This window comes from Quercus robur, chromosome 4 (genome assembly GCF_932294415.1).
Source record: "Quercus robur chromosome 4, dhQueRobu3.1, whole genome shotgun sequence".
Lineage (NCBI taxonomy): Eukaryota > Viridiplantae > Streptophyta > Magnoliopsida > Fagales > Fagaceae > Quercus > Quercus robur.
The window spans coordinates 51,821,046-51,842,890 of NC_065537.1; the positions used below are offsets into that span (position 1 = coordinate 51,821,046).

Genomic DNA, 21,845 nt, shown 5'->3' on the forward strand with positions numbered 1-21,845 from the left:
GTACCCTTAACTATTGATTCCTTATAAGTTAAATGAATTCTACATATATTAGGTTGCAATCCGTCTAATACATGAGGCTTTTTCTTTTTAAAAAAATTAATTAAAATAAATATTGTTTATTGAGTTTTAAGGTATTGGCAACAATATAATATAAAGATGTTGACACATTTAACTTTAAATCACAAAATGTTAAATTTGCAAATTCCAGTTAGCTTAACCGATGAAGTCTCTGATTGTTGAATAAGAGATGTGGGAAAACTCTCTAAAAAAAATAAAAATGTTAAACTTATATCAATGGAAAAAATAAATGTTTGTAAGTTCCAATTAACTCAATTAGTAATTTCTTCTTTCTAAAAAAAAAATAATAATAATAATAAGTTTTTTCATCGAGCAAGAGATCTAGAGATTACACCGCCTACACTTGAAAAATCATTTAGTATCTTAAACTAATAATAAATAGTAATTATCATAAAATGAACGTTATAGGTTGAAACTATATCGTATCTATCAAAAAAGAAAAAACAAATGTTTTCTTCTAATTTTTCAGTCTCGAGAAGGTTTTGATTTATAGTTCAAAATAGCATATATATATTAATAACATATATAATATGCGATGAATTTATTGTAGTAATTTTTTTATTTTTTTTGGAGGAATATTGGAGTCAAAGTTAAATGTAACAATGTACAATACTATAATAATAAATGATTTTTTTTTCTTTTAAACCCATGATTTATTCTTCTAATAAATATACTTGGACAAATCAGAACCCATTGTCAAAAAGATTCCAAAACCAAAGGAAGGGGCCAGCATAATGCAACTGAAGAAATATAATGAAAATAAGACAAGAAATGTATAATAAAGAATAAAAAATGAAAATGAAATAGCATTTCCACTCCTATTCAAGTATAATGCTTTGTTCAATTTAGCAAAAAAAGAAAGAAAGGTATAATGCTTTGTTCAAACTTCAAAGTAAATAGTTCTCAATTCTCGAACTCTTTCAAATAAGTTCATAGTACAATTTCTCATACTATATACAGTAAATATGCATTTGCAATAAAACAATTCACCTCTTGTATAAAAATTTTAAAATTTTAAGGTATCCTAAAATTATATATATACCATGATTTATTATAGAATTGTTTGTAGATACATTTAATTTAATTCACAAACAAAAATTAAACTTATAGTAATAAAATGCCTTTCTTGAAACAAATTTTTCATAGCTTCATGAAAGATTTAGATTCATAGTTCAAAATAACACATGTTATATGTGATGAATTCATGATAGTCTACAATCCTATGTAATCAACATCAATGTAGTTTCTTTCTCCGAAAAAAAAAAATCAATGTAGTTTTCCTGCCAAAGAAAAAAACACTCATAATGCCGCAACAAATATTTTTAAAAAGTACATCCACTTATTCAAAAAATAATTAATTACAGTAAAAAAGAAGTTACAAAGTTCCACTAATTATTCAAAAATAACTATTTAAAATAAAAATAGTACAAACTTCTAGTAATTATTCAACAATTTAAATTCAAATAATTTTATCCCTTGTTAGTGACTTTCATACTTCAGCTTTTAAAAATCCTAACGGTCCAATGTGTCAATAACCATAGCTTTGAACATATCTTTTAATCTCATAATTTCTTCATCTAATAAACATATCTGGACAAATCAGAACCCAGAGTTAAAAAAATCCAAAACCCAAAAAGAGCCTTCATAATGCAAGAGAAACAATGAAAATAAAAACTAGAATAAACAAAAACAATGAAAATGGAGTAGCTCACCTAATATCAATGTTGGAATTTTTGGCATCCCAGTCTTTCTCCAATCTTGTTCAACTTCTTAAGCAGATGGGTTTTACATACACCAGTAACTACAAAAGCATCACGGAGGTAAAGAACACATTTCATCATGACCATGATTGTGTCATAGGGATGATTGATATTTCGGGAGACTGTTAAGATGGGAATAAGGAGATAAACATCCCAAGTAAGAAACAAATATTTTTACCCTAACTGACACAAACATTAGGATTCTGAACACTGCCATTGGGCTCCACTTTAAACATAAAATTTAGTTTTGAAAAATATAAGACCAGGACTTAGAAGACTTGATCTCTTTGGTGAATATTCTTTAGTACATAACCACATTCATTGAACTTAACCAATCTGTCCTACTGGCTCATGTTGAAATCAGATCAAACGACCATACAAGAGAGCCCTAGCTCCATTCAGATGTCACAAGACATTGAGTGAGAAGGTCTTGTATCTCTTACGAACTAAAATATAAAACTTATATATAATACTTAAGAGAAAAATGCTTTATTGAAGCCAGCTGATTAATCAAACCTCTTTTGTTACTTTCAAGAAAAGGAATATAAATTTATGACAGGCTCTTTCTAAGGAAAATTATTTAATTTGATGATCTATAATTAGAAGACCATTTGAATGTGGGTCAGGCTATAAATGAACCTAGTTGTTCATAAACAGCTTGGGCTTATTGCAATAAAAAATTTGTTCATGTTTGTTTGTTTATAAACAAGCCAAGCTTGAGCCATAGTTTTAGGCTTGTTTAATAATGAGTCGAGCCTAAGAAGAAAAAAAAAATTTGTTCATGAACCGATTCATGAACAATAGGGCTCTATAAAAAACAAGCCGAACCTAAGCTCATTTATGGACTTGGAAATAAACTTTGTATGGGCATTAAATATAAACTCATGAATGTAGGTTTTTGTTGGGGAGATAACACCTTGGGCAATGGGCAGCCTCCAATTGAGTAATTAATATAATATATAGAGACCCTATTTAACTCAAAAGCTTAAGTTTATGAATTTAGGCCCAACTATGTTATATTAACCACTCTCTCTTGTCATTCTTATTTAATGTGGGACTTCACTCATACGTGTATACTTGGTATGAGCTCAAGCTAAGCTTTTAACATTTTACTTTTGTTCTCAAGCCAATCTCAAACACTCAATACTCAAAAAAGCTTGGCTAGTTTACAACCCTAACTGAGCACTAGCTAATGCAATAGAAAGATACAAGATATCTCTTACATGAGCAAATCTAAACCTATTTTACCATAAGAGCTTCTAACTAAGGTAGACACACCCAAATGATTAAGGAAATAAGAATTCCTGCAAGTTTGAGAGAATCAAAAGGATGGCGTGCATCTACAAACATAGATTCTTACCGGTGTTCCACCTCTGTAGATAAATTATGGAGTGTGTGCATGAACTCATTGAGGCCTGCAATTTATTATCATTTGCTGCAAAAGTTTCATAATATACGAGAATGAAGGGCGTTTCCGGGGCTCACTGCAGTATCACCCAGCACTTCATTAGAAGAGAGAGAGAGAGAGAGAGATGCAATATCACATGATTGCCTAGTGCTGGCTAGGGTTTGAAAGACATGAATTCCACTCCATTTTTTAGAGAAAACTAGTGCATGAAAGTGCTGACATCTTTTGATAAGAAACAACATGAAATCATTGATCTAATGATTGTTATTATCCACTTACCTAGCCCAGCATGCCTCAATCAAGGCAGCCACTTCATGATTTACAGTATTTGGAATATCAAGCCTTTCACCCTTAAAACCAACAGCTGCGACAACCTGCAACAATGATGAATCATATGTCAAGCTACACCTAAACAATATAGTATCCACAATTCCACATACAAGGAACTGCACCTCATAGCAACATAAAAAATCAATAAACTCTGAGATTGAGTTGCAAATTTAGTGCTCAAAATTTAAGATAGATTACGCTAAGCAATAAAAGTAATTGATTTTCTAGCATCATTTTGAGAAAGTGAATCTACCTATAAGAGTTAATCCATGAAGACCTCTGGTGGACTAACTTAGAATTAACAGAACATAACTGAAGCATTAAAACTGATGACTTTAAGGAAATATTATTAGATTCTACCTTCTACTGGAGACCTTAAAATAGGAATTTATTGCATAAGGATAGTATCCATTTTCTATATTTTCTTTTCCAGGTCCCATCAGTCTTTCTTCAAGTTGTAAAGGTGACTTAAGGAAGCAGATCATCAATTTTCCATCACAAATGTTCAACTTGTCCTACCATTTATTTCAAGTCATACATGTCTTGAAATAATATATTTAGTACATCATATCAATCAGTTGCAGCCAGCTCACAACTAATTTTAGTTACTGAGTCCATTTGTTGTCACCTACCATTCATTTAAATTCAGACATTTTTTTGAAGAACTATTCCTAGCATACCATATTTAGCACTCAGTTGAAGCCAGCACACTGCTAGTTACAGTAACTGAGTTTATTTGTAGTCACCACCTATCATTCATTTAAATTTAGACAGGTTTTGAAGAACTATACCTAGTATATCATATTTAGCACTCAGTTGAAGCCAGCTCACTGCTAGTTCCAGTAACTAGTTCCAGTAACTGAGTCCATTTTTAGTACTGCCAGAAAAAGACATTATTTAAAGTATTCAATACCATTCACTAATTTGAAAATATTTTTCCCCAATTGACCCAAATTTTGTTACATTCACCTTCAAAGAGATTCTTTATATCAATGATCAAGTGCACAAATATAAAGACCCATATTTTTTCTATAGCTTTACAAACCATTTGGCTTGCAACTAGTTAATTGACAAACAACCTGAGGCGGATTTAAATCTCTCCAAGGCTGTTGCAGGGTCACAAGTTCCCACAAGATAACACCAAAGCTGTAAACATCAGACTTCTCATTTGATGGCTCATTACGGAGAACTTCTGGTGCCATCCACTCAGGCTAATAAAAAAGAAACAAAAAGGGTGAGGGTGAGCTTTATCACCTGGAACTATCAAATCCTTTATTAAAAGAAACAGTTAAAGAATGAGATAGATAACAATTTCTTAAGTTCGTATAGCACTTACAGTTCCTGCAGCTGTTTTAGATGAAAGAAATGTGTTAGCCTTCAAGCGGGAAAGGCCAAAGTCACACACCTGGATGGTCAAATATGTCAAATTTCAACAACAAAAATGTACAAAATGTTTCACCACCAACCTCTCCAAATATAAATAAGCAAAAGAATATGTCAATCTTTTCTATAGCTAGCATGAATAATGATGAGAATGTATAAATTAATTTACATATCGACTAATGAGAGTGGAAGCTATGGTTTTATGTTTTCTAAATATGGATTTTGAAATGTAAAGCAATTTTTATCTTCAAATTGAGTAAATAAAAATGAACTTTAGATGAGAAGGGTTTGACCCATCGAGCACATTAGATAGTCTAGACGCAAAATAGAAACAAAGTTTCATTAATATGAAAATGTTGGAGGGAAATTTTGCACTTGAATACAAATGTACATTGTTTATATGAGGGTAATTGCACTAATATCACAATATTACAATTTCACCCCTATCACATGCACTCATAACAACCCAAAAAAACTTCTCGATTTTCTACTATTCCATTCCATTTGGAGCCATATCATTGATAAAGTACACCAAACCTTGTGTTAAGTTAAAACTTTTGTTGATTGACTAGAGGAATGGAGAGACATGCCAATATATTTCTCCAACTTAGAATGTTGATTGTTTATGATATTATTTTCCATTGTTCTTTTCCAATTATATTAAGCTTATGTTCATTTGTATCTAATCATCATAAAGAAACAAGCTATTAAGAATAGGCACATTTATAGGGAAGGACAAATTGCCATATGTTCAACAGAGAGTTTTTAAGAGTAACCTTTACAGTATATGAAGCATCCACCAACAGATTTGGAGACTTCAGATCTCGATGAACAATAGGAGGTTTAAGTTGATGAAGATAATTCATCCCCTTTGCCTGTACATAGAAATAAATAGCTTAAACCCAAGGAGATTTATAAACTCATGTCTGGTGTGATAATGATGATGATGGCACAAACTTTTCACCAACAATTAATGGCTCAGATGCCCTGCCCCTGCATATAAATAACTGAAACATAATGCTAACTTATGTCACCAAAGACATACCACATCATAAGCCATATTTAAGCGACGCCTCTCATCCAATATTACTCTGGTGGCAGGCATTCGTAAAAGATTATACAAGCTACCTCTGAAATTCAAAGTGAATATTCTGTTCAGTGAAATATGAAACTGATTCCCAGAATGAACTAATTATTAACATATAAAAAAAAGTAGTTAGGATATCTAAGCAAATCATTTCAGGGAATCTTGATACCTTGATAAATATTCTGTTACTATGGACAAGTTTGGGGGCTGAGTAACCGCACCCATAAAGAGAACAATGTTTGGATGATGCAAACGTTTCATGATGGCAACCTAACAAGCAAAATCAAAGTAGTGAAGTACAAATAAAAGATCTCTTGATAAAATCCAGAACAATATATATTTTATTACTCGTATTAAAAACCAAAAACTGATAGAGCTACTCCTTTCATATTTTAAAAATCTCTCTTTTTTATAAAGCCAAAAGTAGCTAACACATACCTCCCCTAAAAATTCCTTGAAATGCTCTGTGTGGAAATCTTGCCCCATGAGAATTTTGACAGCAACATCCTGAGATTTACATCCTTAGTACTAACAAAATGGATTTGATTGAGATTTTTTTATTGATAAGTAAATATTTCATTAGTTAAACACAAAAGCGGTGCTGCCCATGTACACAGGTGTAGACAACAGACCTACATTAAACACTAAAACTATAGCAATCAAGCATCTTAGGCAAAGTAGCAAAAGAGAACAAACCCAAGACATTTATCCACTCAAACAAAGTCTCAAGAAATATACGTTACAGGTTAGGGATAGAATTTTCACATCGTTCAAAATTTCTGGCATCCCTCTCCCGCCAAATGTCCCGCATGAGACAATGGGGGATCAGGCTCCATATTGCAACATTACTACATCTGCCAAACTTAAGTTGCCATCTTGCTAAAAGCTCCAAACCCCAAAAAGAGAAAATACCATACTCCAAAGATATCGAGCAATAGGGTAATGGAAGAGGAGATGATCAGTAGTTTTCCCATCCTCCTTACACATGCAACATTAGTCTATAACAATTAGTCACTGTTTCCTGAGGTTATCAGCAGTTAGGATATTCCCTAAAGCCGTTGTCCAGGAGAAAAAGCTGACCTTAATTTGAACTTTAGGCTTCTGTAGACTCCTCCAAGGAAAAGACAAATGGGCTGTAGAATGTAACATTTTATAATAGGATTTGACTTCAAAGGTATTGAGCGAAGATTGATTCCAACATAGGTATCCACCCTACCTCATCTTATTAACCTAGATAAAATCATGTCCATAAAAGATGCAATGGACTCCAGCTCCCAATTATGGACCAATCGAACAAAGCTAATATCCCAGTGTTAATTACCCCCAACAAAATTCAAATGATCTGCCACCAAAGCCACCTTATCACATGCAATACTGTATAGTTTAGGGAACCTCTCCCTTGGCTGTAGCCTACCACACCAAGAGTCATGTCAAAAGTATATTGAAGAGCCATCACCTACCTTGAAACTGAACCAATTGAAACCTTCACAACCCTTCCTAATGATCTTCCATAAGCTTACTCCACACGAACCCTGAAGCCCCCACATGCTTCCATATTTATGGTCAACCACCTTTCTCCATAAAGCCTCTCTCTTCAATTGTGTACCTCCAAAACCATTTCCCCAATAATGCTTGATTAAACAAGACTAAATTTCTGATGTCCAGACCACCGCATTGAAGGGGTTCGCAGACACTACTTCAATTGACCAAATGAAACTTTACTCATCTCCAATCTGCCTCACAAGAAATTCTTTGAAAATTCTCTATTCAGCAACCAACTTCCATACCCATCCATATGGGAAATAAGGATAAATAGTAGGTAGGGAGGTTGGACATTCGACCTTGGAGAGAGGCATTCTTTTCCAACCAACTAGACTTCTCTCCATTTTCTCTAGCACATAATTCCAAACAGCCTTCTCTTTAAAAATGGATCCAAAGCGAAGACCCAAATATGTCATGAGTAATTTAGATACTTTACATCCCAAAATAGATACCAATGCTTTTACATTCGACAAATCACCTACCAGTGCTACCAAGTCAGGTGAGGCTCGTTAGGCCCCAAGCAAATCAGTTCCTCTATGAGCTAGGGCTAAATGGGTGGCCACAAGAACCACCCCCCCCTTCCCCAAAAAAAGGCTTCCACACCTTCCTTTTCATTTTCCCAACGGGAACACCTTCACTTCCTAACCATGTGAACAGACTTAAATGCATTTGTTTTGCTTTATTATTATAGGATTAGAGAGAGAGAGAGAGAGAGAGAGAGAGAAGAAGAAGAAGAAGAAGAAGAAAACAAATTCAAAACTACAGCCTGGTTTTGGTCTTCTGAAAAAACATATAGAAGGATACTAGAGATATTGCCAGCTACAAAACACAAGGAACTTCATAACCAAAAGCCATAACAAACTGCTTATAGAATATAAGACATAAATAAAGAAAAAATAAGTAATTAAATAATAAAGGAAAACATGATTACCGAGCCACGCCAATCTGCATGATGGACCACTCCAAAAGAACCTGAAAAGCAGTGGCACCCTTCTTGTACAGTCTCAAAATATTACACTGACATACATGATATGCATGAACAGAAATCGGAAGGCATTACAATCAATAACATTAAGCAATGTCAGAAATAACAAATACCTGTTCCAATTTTCTTCTTCAAAACAAGTTCACTCCATGGGATGTCCAAATTATCCTCATTGAGTTTAAGCTCATGACTTGAACTGACTGATTCATTACCATGATTATTGCTTGAAGTGGAGATGGCATTGTTTCTATCAAAGTAGCTGAAAACGGCTTTAGAGACCTTTGGACCAGTATTATGATCTTGATTGAAAGCTGTATCTGCCATAATGCAGTCAAAATCTTTTTAAGGATTATTAATAATTCACCACCGTGTGTCAGTTTTCACATCACAACTCATAGTGCAATACTTTTATTATACAATCTGTCATGTCAAACATCATTTCAGGGGACAAGCCCTCTGTATTATTCTTTGTTATATCCCCTTGTTTAACTTTAAGATTTTATAACATAATAATATTTTACTACTACTTAAAAGGTTAGTCACAATTCAACAAATTTAATCTCAATACTTCGACTTTGCAAAAAATTGCATGTCACCCTTTGCACTGCATGGTTTGAGTAGTTGGCAATAAAACATGGTGATTCTACAAGTACAACAAGATTGCTAAAGAAAACTCCGTCCAAAAGTAGACTACTAAAGATAAAATACAGCAGCCAAGAATATACACACTCTAAATTTCAAGCAAAATTACTAATCAAAATAACTAACGAAATAGTATATGCAGTAAGAATCACCTGAAGAAGCATCATCAAATGCACAATGAAGCAATTGACAGCTAAAATACAATTTGGCCAGTGTCCTAGAGTTCTCTGCTGCTCCAGCTGGTTTAAATCTTGGGTGACATAATGGTGAAGAAACCAAGATGGAGGCTGTACCATTGAGCGATGAATCCGGCTGGCTTAATGCTCCTGGAGTCCCAAGCAAATCAACAATATATTCTCTGGAACAATAAATACATTTTCACTTTTGTTCTTAATTAAAGGTACCCAAACAATTCTCCTCTCATGTGGCTCCTCTTTCAATTTTATCCAAGCTACAGAAAATAGCATACTAGCTCAACGCAAATACCATCATGTCCCAAAGCCTACTTTATTTTTACGTTTTCCATACTTCTACTTTACATAATTCTTCATGAATATCCATAATTGTGCAGTTACTATGTCATTTAGACTTAAAAATCTCCAGTGTTTCCTTATTCATTACTGTGTGATGTGGACTTTTCTTTCATACTCATTAGTCCTTTTCTTTTTCTTTCTTCTGGTTGTTGTGAGGGAGCAGGGGTGGGGAGATGGACCTTGTCTATCACTTTTAATGCACTTTACATGATTTGCACTTTTAATAAATCCTGTCCCAAACCATAGGATATCTCATTTCATTTTATTTCCCATCCATTATACCCAATCCCCATCAAGATCACTATTCTTATTTTTTGGGAAAATTACACTTTACCTCTATGGTTTAAGTGAAATTTGAATTAACAACCTATGGTTTAAAATGTTGCACTTTATTCTCATGATGTCTTATTGTATTTGCTTTTAGTTCATTACTTTAATATATTTAGACTATATAGAGGTCACTATTATGCTTTTTGAGCTTTCTTTTCAAGGCACTCTATTTGCACAACCAAATTTTAACAATTTTTGGATCAAAACATATGGAAAGATATGACCTCATGTGGGCAAAGTGCAATCTATAAACCACACACAAGTGGTTTTCTCTCTTTGCCCCCACTTTGCCAAACTTTTTAGTTGCTTTTTTTGCCTCACTTAATGCTTTCGGTAATTCATGTACAGACATTTAATGAATATATGATCATTGCAACATACCTATCAGAACCAAATTGCACAAGGCAGGAGGCAGATACATCCTTTCTACAATATTTGCAGCCCTTAGCAATTCGGCATGGTAGTTTAACTATGTCTGCTAAAGTCTGCCAAAATTATAATTAGTTAGCATTTAAACTGGCAAGTCATTTTAACAGATATCTCCAAGATACCAAATGAGAAATATATTCAATACTAATTGTTAGAATGTAGGACTAGCAAAAGTGCATTTACACAAGCAAGAAATAAAAATATTCACACAAGACAACAATATTTAATGTGGCTCGGCTAACTTCATGCCCACATCCAAGGGCAACACCAACCAAAATCCACTATCAATGATACAGATTGCAATCACTCTCAACCAAACCTCACAAACCAAAATCATGGACTTCCACAAACACCCACTCACAAGCCTCACAATCACAACCACAAACATTAACTTAATTTCTCATAAAGGCACAATCCCATAGTCCCAATCCACCCAATGGTGCTCTCATACTAACACAAAATAAATAAATAAAAATAAAAAAAATAAAAAATAAAAACTCTCAAATCACAAACACACCCATATTGGAGGGTCTCAACCCACTTGTGTTCTTCTAAGAGTCTTCTCACCTCCCCCCATATTGGATGGTCTCTTAGGAAAAAGCCACCAAACCTCTTAATAGTAAGCTTATATATAGGATTCCAACTCCTATACCTTGTTAGGCAATGATTCTTCAATTACTTCTGAGAATAAATAAAATTTCTTCCATCCAAGAAAATCCAAACTAAATTAGAATAGTAATTTGAGCCAAACTCTAACAAATCTTCACCTTGACTCAAATTCCATCAAGTTGTCTTTCTTATTTTCACAATATATTTTCACAAATATCCACGCAAGACAAAATATTTAATGTGGTTTGGCAAACTGCATGCCTACATCCACAGGCAATGCCCCCAAAATCTACCATCAACAATATGGATTACAACCATTCTCAATCAAATTTCACAAACCAGAACTCATAAACTCTCCAAATAACACTCACAAACCTCACAACCACAAGCATAAACAAAACCGCTCACAAAGACAAACTAACTCACAAACCTCACACACAAAACTCACAATCCAAAAGCCCCAATACACCCAATGCTGCTGTCACACTAACAAAACAAACTATCAACTCACAAACACTGATATCTTTAAACCCAAAAAAATCTACCAAACTATTCTTTGAAAAAACTCATTCATATTTTTCTAAAAGTCTTCTCGACACCCCATATGGGAGGATCTATTGAGGAAAAGCCACCAACCTTTTAATATTGAGCCTACATACAGGGCTCGAACTCCTATTCCTTGTTAAACAATGACTCTTCACTTCTTTGACATAGGATTAAACTTCCTTCCATACCGAGAAATCCAAACCAAATTAGAATAGAAATCTGAGTCGAACTCTAATACTTATCAAACACGAGTTCTAGAGAAGCATTTATGCCAATATCACCTATAGTAACAAAAGGAAAAAAAAAAAGACTTGGGGCTAGGTGTGAATCATTTCTTATTAAATATAAGGGAAAACACCTATTTTAGTAAACGAAAAGTACTTGAAGTTCCAAATTGGTCCTTAGAGTTTAGAAATCTGCATCAAGTCCTCAAATAAACAATAACGTTACAGTTAGGTCCTTCCATCAGTCAAAGGAAAATGTTAACGAAGCAATTATGACTGACATGTTATTAAAAAAAAAAAAAAATCTTAAATTTCAAAATTTTGTTTTTAATTAAATACAAAGAAAAATAATAAAAGTTTATTATAAGATGACATTTCATCATTTTTGCCAGGTACACATGCAAATGTTTATAGCAACCACATAAGAAATGACACATCCTCAATTTCTGCTAGTCAGACTGATGAAAAGACTTAATCATGTAATTTAAAATTATTCTAGGACTTGATTGTCCTTTCTGAACTTTAGCAACAAAATTGGAACTCCATGTACTTTAAAATAGGTGGTTTGCCAAAATAATATTTTTGTGAAACAACAAAAAATTGTTGTAGAGTTCATCACATTACATTAAGGTTGTGAGAATTACTTTAAACAGCAATGCACGATGGACACAGCGGCCGACAGATAAGCTTCCAATTGGAAGGACAACAGAGCCTAGGCAGCGTTTCAGAAGTTCAGTGTACTCCTCCCAGTGTGCACCCAGATGTTCTTCAGTAAAAACTGCACCCCTTGTAACAACAGAAAAAGTTTGTTTACAAGGAAAGAAGAATTGCAAGTTTAACAACATTCAAGATATACATTTAACAAGTAGCATGAAGCTCACCCCATTCTATTACACACAAGGGTTGCCAGCTGATCAATCACGTCTTTTGTGGTGATCCAACCGCCAGAAAGACTACGTAATCTATTCTGTAGTTCCTTCAAACCAGGATCCCTAGATTTATCAATCAAAACCACTTTGATTGACAAATCATCACAAGGATCAATAGCCTTCAATGATTCAAAAGATGGGATCTGGCCACTGTCTTGCAGATCAGTACTTATAGTCCATGCATATGGATCCATCCCATGGATTAGGTAAAACCCATCTGGAATTTCGTCTAAGTACGACAAACAGCCATTCACCTAGTACATTTGAAAATAAGAGGAAAATACAATATACTTGGCAGACAATCATAAAATCAAAGTCATGGTATTCAAGAAAGTAGGTGTTGTCATAATTAAGTTTTTGCAATGGCAAAAGAATAAACTATTAGATGAAATTGAATGTTTGCACGCATAGAGGTCAGCAACAAAAATTAGAAAGAACATAACACCAGAAAATCCTCTGGTTGATTGCTAAAATTTCAGAAACACAGCTAATTCAACCTTGTCTTTATACTTTTTTTGTTGTTGATAATACAATAGTTGGGGGTGAGAGAATTTGAACTCGAGACGTCTTTGCTGGAAACATCAGGAGGTGCCAGTTGAGTTACAAGGTTGTTGGTGTCTTTATACAATTTTCAATCACCATTACAATGTGAACATATATACTAACAAATGTCTCCATGAAAATTTCTCAAAAAAACATAGAATCTATATATGAAGAAACAAATAAAGAGACACATAATCAGTAACCCTCTTGTTCTAAAAAGGACAAAATGAAAGAAATGATGAATGGAGAACACGTAAAACTAAGAAATAAATTCTACATATTTTATTGTCCTTCCCTTCCCCCATTCCTTCCAAGCTCCCAGTAGATGGAGCTAAGAAGTTCCTTTGGTAGGATCATTTCCTGTGAACTATTCTCTCCTAAAACAGACAACACCTCCAGCCACGAAGTCAGTGCAGAGTTAACACTCATAAATCAAAATCTCTACTAGAACATGAACTTTGAGCAAAAAGAATAACAATCAACAAAACATTTTTGGAAATCAGCGGAGTAACATGAAGCCCAAATTTTTAACTTTTAACAAAAGCATCATTTGCAATGAGAAAAATAGAAAAGGTTCTCAAGCAAAGCATTGGCTGCATAGAGATATTAACTTGTTGGGTCTTTAATCATTTCCTATGCAGTTGGCACAAGGGACTTCGTGTTATGGCATTTCCATGGCCTTGTGTTAGGGCATTTCCATGGTAGAGTAGTTGCCAGAATTTCTGCTCTATGCTCTATGTTAGTTGAGGTCTGGTAAAGCCTCACACATGAAGAGAGATTGTTGCATGTAATGGTGAAATCCCATGTAAAGAAATAGTTCTGGTAGGCCAAGAACCAAGTGACTTAAGCTAAAATTATTTCCAACATGCATATAATCAAAGCCATCACCGCCACACTTTATAAATGCCAATCTTTATTCAAATATTATGAGCCTTATGATGAAACATGACAGCACAAAAACCTATCAGTATCGTATACTACAAAAAGTTACTCCCATCGTCCCCTTTTGTTGTTACTCCTATATTCCATTTTAAGATGTTCTAAAATATGGTCCTATTTAAAAGCTCAATGAACATAATAATTTTTTTTTCTAATTTACCATTTATTGGAACTACTCCTTTTAAGTTTACATTAAAGAGAATAATCTCGGGAACCTCTACCTTTAACTTTGAAAGATGATGTTCCTTAAAGAGATAAATCTTCTAAACATGACCAATAATATGAGATAGAGGGAGTATTAACGTATTACTATAACAACGTATTACTAAACATGACCAATAATATGAGATATAGTCGACCACTTGCTAAAGTGGTCGACTATGAGTGGTGGACACAACTTTTTACATAGACCCACCACCTTTTTCTCACCACTCATAGTCAACCATGTCAGCAATTATGAAAATTGTGTCTGTAGCCAAGAGCTTGTAACCCAACTGGTATCTCTTAATGTTTCCAATGAAGACATCAGGACTCAAATCTTTGCTCCCTCAGTTATCGAATTATCAAGAAAGAAGTTGTATCTATAGCATTAATGGTCTTTTGTTAACAAGTTCCATAAGGATATAAATTGGAGAGCATTTAATAATTTTTTTAGGGTAAAACACTATTTTAGTCCCTAAAATTTACTAAAAGTTTGTTTTTTCATTCCTAAACTTAAAATAATAATAATAATAATAATAATCCTCAAACTTTGTATATAGTTTTTTTAATAGTCTAGAGACAAAAATAGGGAAGAAAAAAGAACAATAGTTTAGGGTAAAAAATCAAACTTTTGGTAAAGTTTAAGTACAATAAGTAAAACATTTTCAATAGTTTAGGGACAAAAAATCAACCTTTCAATAGTTTAGGGATAGAAAATGAATTTTTTAAAGTTTAGGAACCAAAATAGTATTTTACCCCTTTTTTTATACTATTTTTAAAATTTTAAGTCCAAATGTCTAATCATACATAAATTATAAAAAATCACGCCCAAAACAACAAATTATTGATAAGTGCCTTTTATTTGTCCAAAACTTAAGTACAGTTCTTTAGGTGTTTTTTCTTTCCAATCAAATAAAAGAGTTTTTCATTCCTCCACTTTCCATCCTTCCAACCAAATACACATGAGAAAAACTAAATCTTTTTTATCACCTATTTTTCCATCCTCCCAAACCAAACAAAGAGCTCTCCAATTAAATTGAACAATGTGAGTGCATTGTCCAATTCAGCGCAATCAGTATTATCATTTTCTAAAGAAAATTAAATTCAACTCATCAGTGTGTCTTATTGGTTAAGAAGCATGGACACTAAGAAGGATGGACACGGGTACCCGTTATGACACGACAATTTTTTTTAAAATAGGACAATGTGACACGTCAATTAAATAATTATTAAATTTTTTTTTTATTCAGCATTTATTTTTTATATAACGTTAAATATATATATATATATATATATCAAATTAAGAGTAATAATAAATAATAAGGCAAATCCATGACTATGGAAAGGATGTCTAGAAATTACAATACAAACCAAGATTAAAGATATTTATTAATTTTTAAATATACTGTTACTATTTTGAGCATGAATGACCTTTTTGTTTTGTGTCCTGCATTTTTATTTTTAGAAATTACAATACAAATCAAGATTAAAGATATTTATTAATTTTCAAATGTACTATTGCTCTCTTTGTTTTGTGTTCTGAATCTGCATTCTTATTTTTAAAATGACACTGTAGAAGTGTCACATATAGATCATGTGACACATGTAGAAGTGTCTCAAGCGTGACACAGGTGCCTGTGGCACTCCAAATAAAAGAAGTGCCTGTGCTTGCAGTTTATAATAGTTTAACATTTAACACTCCTGTTAAATACGGTGCCGTATCACATACGCTAACAAAACCCTAGCAAAAGTTACAGGCATTAAACAGAGAGAGAGAAGCCAATATAGCTAGCATTATACCCACCCAGAAACGATGAGACAGAGCCTCAGCAGAATCAGAAGACGAGAGAGTTCCCCGATGATGATGATGATGATGATGAGAAGATGAAACCAAGAAATTAGGATCATGCCCACAACCAGCCTGTGCCGAGAGCCGAACCGCCAGAGCCAGCTGCAGCTGGTAGCTCTCCTCCGTATGCTGCCACTTCCTAAACGACTCCGTCGTCTTGTACTCACCGCTACCGCCACCGCCACCGCCCGACGACACCTCCATTTCCGAATAACTCTTACAATTCTCTCCATCGCCGTAATACATTTCTTTTTTTCTTTTTTCCTTTCTGGAATTTGGTTCAGATGAATGTTTTTTTTTTTTTTTTGAGTAAGTGAATGGAAGAGTACAGAGAGAAATAATAGGGAGATATTGGGTGGGGTCCACTTGGGTGTAATATGGTACTAAATTGGACTTTTAACGCTAGCTCGTGTCGACGCTGACAGTGAAACTAGAAACTATTTGCACCGTTTGGTAGAGTTCTTGGTGTTTGGATTTCAAATTTCATATCTCTGTTTCTATAATTCATATCTCAAAAATCTCAAAAATAGTGGAATTCATGACTCAAAAACTTGTTTAAATTTCAATAATTTTGTTTTTAGTTTTTATTTCTATCACTTAATTCTCTAATTTTTTAGTGATGAGTTATAGAAACTGAAAACACATTTTAGCTGTTTTTAATTTCTATAACTCTGTTTTCAATGGCATTTTTATAATTAAACACACATAGAGAGACCCACTAGTCAGGTCAGCCGTACCTTTTGACTTTTTTTTTTTCCTTTCTTCTCCTAGGTTCGTTCAGTTCGTTCTCTCTTATTTTCTTTTTCTTTTTTCTTCCTTTTCGCCATAATCTTGTCGGCTCGATCTTCCTTTTTTTTTTTTTTTTTTTTTGGGTTCTTCATCACAAAATATTTCCGGTCTTCAGTTCTTTTTTTTTTTTTTTTTTCTTCTTCTTTCACTAGGTTCAGGTTTCTTTTCTTCTTTTTTTTTTTTTTCCTTCTTCTTTCATTGGGTTCGGGTTTTTCTTCTTCTTCTTCTTTTTCTTCTTCTTTCACTGGGTTCGGTGAGGTTAGCCGCACCTTTTTTTCTGGTTTTTTTTTTTTCACTAGTCAAGTCAGCCGCACCTTTTGACTTTTTTTTTTTCCTTTCTTCTCCACATTTCTTTCTTCTCCTGGGTTCGGTCAGTTCGTTCTCTCTTATTTCCTTTTTCTTTTTTTCTTCCTTTTCACCAGAATCTTGTCAGTTCGATCTTCCTTTTTTTTTTCTTTTTTTTTTCCTTCTTCTTTCACTAGGTTCGGGTTTCTTTTTTTTTTTTTTCCTTTTTCTTTCACTGGGTTCGGGTTTCTGGGTTTTTTTTTTTTTCACTGGGTTTAGTGAGTTTGGGTACTAGGGAAAAAAAAAACTGCACTAAATGACAGGTTTAGGGTCCACAAACAATATGAAAAATATTGAGTAATGACAAGTGAGTGATAGTGCCAAACGAGTAGGGTATTTTAAGTGATGAGTGACGGAAATTGAGTGATGAGTAATGAAAAAAAAAATCCAAACAAGGCCTTAAAACAATTCATTTTCAGTTTTTAAACAATATTACACATATTTTTACACTTTTTCATCTACAAGTATTTCAAAAAACTACAAACAACATTACTCAAACTCTTCTACCAAACGAACCCTGACTTCTCGAATATTTCTTCTTTTATTGTGAATTTTAAAATTTTAAGTGTTAAATTTGATGTTTTTTATATTTTTAACATACATATCAAATTTTGTTCAAAATGAATGTTATTTACTATTTGATCAATAAATTTATTTTTTGTACACAATTTTAAATCACAAAAAATTGAAATTTTAACATTTGTTTGATGACAAAACAATTGATTTTTGATATTCTTAAATTTTGCAAGCACAAAGAATATAATAAGAACATGCAATCTAATAGCTAGATTTTCAAAATTGACACTCAATATAAATATATATATATATAAGGAGTTTGTACATATGTTCAAAATGAATGTTATTTACTATTTAATCAATAAATTTATTTTTTATACACAATTTTAGATCACAAAAAATTGAAATTTTAACATTTGTTTGATGACAAAGCAATTGATTTTTTATCTTCTTAAATTTTGCAAGCACGAAGGATATAATAAGAACATGCAATTTAATAGCTAGATTTTCAAAATTCACACTCAATATAAATATATATTGAGTTTGTAGAATTTCTTTCCAAACTAATTTAGTGAGAAACTTTGTTTATTGGTGAAGGTTGTGGTTCTAAAAAATAAACGTATGAAAAATGCTAAGACCATAATTTTTGTCATAACTTGCTCAAGTGAAAAGTCTTGAGTGATGGATCCATAACTCTACCACTTCCGACTTACCATATGAGTAAATTATGGTAAAAATTATAGTCCTAATACTTTGGACATATAAACAGAAAGAGAAGAATTCATGACTTGTCACGTGACTAAATTATGACAAAGGTTATGGTCGTACCATTACTGCTTACAAAAGAAAGAGGGCACGTTACTTTACTTTAATGAAGAGCGAGTTTGGCAGGGACTTGCATTAACGAATCAATGAATGTAACAGGAGCCTAAATACACTGAATGTGACTCATCATAGAATAATTGTTAACAGATTTCTGACGTTGACAGTTTTGGTAACGTGGATTAACTTTTTGGTAAGTACATGAGTAATTTATGAGAAAATCTATATATTCTCACAAATTTTGACAAAAAGATTCACCCACCATGTGACAAATTATTAGTGAGAAAATCTATATACGTCCAAAATTTGACAAAAAGATTTCCCATCTAATAAATTATTAGTGTCGGGGTAAAAAGATTACGTGGATTCAGATAAAATGAAATTTATTTAATTTTTTTTAAAGTGTGTTAAAGTAAATTTGTACTTTAAAAAAAATAAAAAAAAGTAATTAAAAAAAGGAAAAAAAAAAGTGGTTTTAAAAAATTATAAATAAAAGTTAAAAATTTGAAAAGCTGGCTTCCAAACACATATGATGTGACAGATTATTAGTGATAGGTAAAAAGTTTGTATTAGTAGTGGGCCTTAATGAGAAACAGTAAAATATATGTTGATGTAGCAGATTATTAATGGTACGTAAAAAATTGATGTTATAACCAATGAAAGTTTGTCAATTCAACGTGTGAAAAAATAGACAAAATTTGACTCCAAACATGTTTAGTCCTTATCACTTAACTCGACCAACTAAGTGGGTCATATGCATTGAACATAACGGGACACGTGTCATCTTCTTATGAGGAGTTAGAGCCAAATCTTTTTTGCTAAAAAAATTGTCAATTTTTTTTATGTGTGCAACATTACTCATAGTAAATTGGTGTTGTGTACTCCCTTTTCTCATTAGTTAAATTTATGGTAGAATTCATTATTAATATTAATGTAAAAGGGTGGAATACTTTGTAGTCATTGTACTTCAAGGTACTTAATACTTTTTTTTTTTTTTTGGTATTATGATTTGTAATTGTACCAATGGATTGAGAAAAATAACAAAAACTACAAGATCAAAAAAAATTTGTATTCAATGCATAAGATTCTTTTTTATAAATAAAAAAATAAAAATAAAAAAATAAAAAAAGAGAGAGAAATGAGTCAATCGGCATAAAAATGTTATAATTTAACTTTTTTCAATATTTTGGTGCACTATTGAAGCTATTTAGAGATTTCAAAATTAGTGGTAATTTCAATAATATTTTCTTTAACGTGTTTTTAGGTGTTGGGTGTGGCCTAAAATCCAAATCAAACTAAAAATGTTTTTAGTTGACTAGGAAAATGTCAAATTGTTCAAAATTAAAAAGCAACTTATTTCGATTTTTTTTTTTGCTTACCTAGGAAAGATGCATGGCAATTTTGGTACTTAAAAACCATCCGAGGGGTGTAATTCAGTAGTAGGAAGCTCTTGTTACCCCATTACTTATATTTATATAAGTTGTGGGATTCAAGTAGTAACATGCTTTATTGTTACTTAAGTAGTACCTGTGGTATTACACATTACCATCATAAGACGCAAGTCAATAAGTCCACACCAAAAACCTCTTTTTTAATTCAGCAAAGAAAAAAAAGTGGGAAAATCCATACTTAAAAGAGCCTAAATTACTATTAAAAGCTGGCTTGGGAACTTAACGGTCGAAACTCGAAACAGACTTTTGGGAAAAAATGCACTTATATCAATGGGAAAGCAAGGATTTGATTTCTAGATGGACAAAAAATTACAAGGTGTACACACGTGACACATACGAGTACTTGATATCAATTTGAAGAATAAAAATCTATGGAAACACTAAAGGGATATAATCAAAGAAAATCCACAAAAATAAATCACATATTCGCTATATGTCAAGGGTTTGTTTACACATGAATAATTTTTTTGTTTTGTGTTTAAATTTATAAAGTTATTTACCTAAAAACAAAGGCACATTACTGCCTCATGTTGACTCCACGGCCAAAAAATAAGACCCATATAAAACATAAAAACTAGGAGATAGAGAGAGTCAAAATATCAACCACTCGAAAAATGAAAAGTTCTTAAACTTGGGTGCTTCCATGAACGTTAACAATCTATATATTCTATAAAACAGATGAAATAGGAAAATTGACCATATCCTCAAGTCCTAATTAGCCAGTTTTTTAACTTTATTTTGGTATAGTCACATATTGTCTCCAAAAAAAAAAAATGCAAAAACAAGCTGCCAAACGCACTTTTTGATTGGTAAATTTCAAACAGATAAAAACTCCAAATCAATCCATGTATGAAATTAATGCATGTAGGAAATCACTAGACTCATTTACTTGTTTTTCTTTGCCTCCTGGATTTTAAAGTCAGTCTAGAGACAAACATGTGATGGAAGTAAACGAATATTTCGGTTTATTCAACTCGTTTTAAGAACATTTGTAGCACTAGATCAAAATATATATTTATCTTTTTGGCAGGACAACGATGATAAGGCAAGAATTATCAAAGTACTAGGAAAAACGTTCTTCCAGTTCCATATAAAAGAATGGCTGCGCTAGCAGCCAGCTGTAGGAAGTACAGGAAGAGCCAAAAAAGTCATGGTCGCTTTGAGCTTTAGAAAAGATGGATGAAGAGGAAAGAAAAAACATGAACGACAAAGATTTTGTTCAAATGTTTGAACAAATTCAAAATCTAACTGTATTTTTAGTAATGGAGTTTTCAATCTCTGTGAATTGTGTTGCTTTCTAACTTATAATGTGAGTCTCCAGAAAAATATTTGGGAAAAGAAACAATCTATTCAGCTAGATTATCCCATAAAAAAAAAACCAGTTGAACCATTAGTTGTTTACTACGGAGTAGCTCAAATGATAATTTTGAATTAGCTAGTATGTGTATGTCGGAAACCTCTATACCACACCCCCCTTTCCCCAAAAAAACAAACAAACAACAATAACTACTACCTTCATGATAAACTAATTCCTCAGTGTTACTGTTGCTATTAGTTGCCTGCAGGTTAAGTCTG

The 21,845-nt window shown here is 32.7% G+C and overlaps 1 protein-coding gene across 4 annotated transcripts; it reads right to left on the minus strand.

Moving 5' to 3' along the window:
* Window positions 1–1,383: 1,383 nt before the first annotated feature.
* On the minus strand, window positions 1,384–16,663 carry LOC126722914 (serine/threonine-protein kinase CTR1-like). Of its 4 annotated transcripts, none has more exons than XM_050426072.1 (17): window positions 16,303–16,663; window positions 12,768–13,069; window positions 12,531–12,672; window positions 10,460–10,563; window positions 9,368–9,573; window positions 8,687–8,884; window positions 8,520–8,578; window positions 6,485–6,553; window positions 6,216–6,316; window positions 6,005–6,089; window positions 5,736–5,834; window positions 4,913–4,981; window positions 4,656–4,787; window positions 3,526–3,620; window positions 3,199–3,322; window positions 1,791–1,879; window positions 1,384–1,668 (listed from the first exon to the last, which is right to left on the minus strand). In XM_050426072.1, exons 1-15 carry the CDS (start codon window positions 16,591–16,593, stop codon window positions 3,244–3,246), a joined length of 2,031 nt encoding a protein of 676 aa, XP_050282029.1. In that variant the 5' UTR covers window positions 16,594–16,663; the 3' UTR covers window positions 1,384–1,668; window positions 1,791–1,879; window positions 3,199–3,243. The 4 variants fall into 4 exon arrangements, with proteins under 4 accessions (XP_050282029.1, XP_050282027.1, XP_050282028.1 ...); XM_050426070.1 differs by having other exon boundaries at window positions 8,687–8,890; window positions 16,303–16,662; XM_050426071.1 differs by having other exon boundaries at window positions 1,791–1,960; window positions 8,687–8,890; window positions 16,303–16,662.
* Window positions 16,664–21,845: the final 5,182 nt, after the last annotated feature.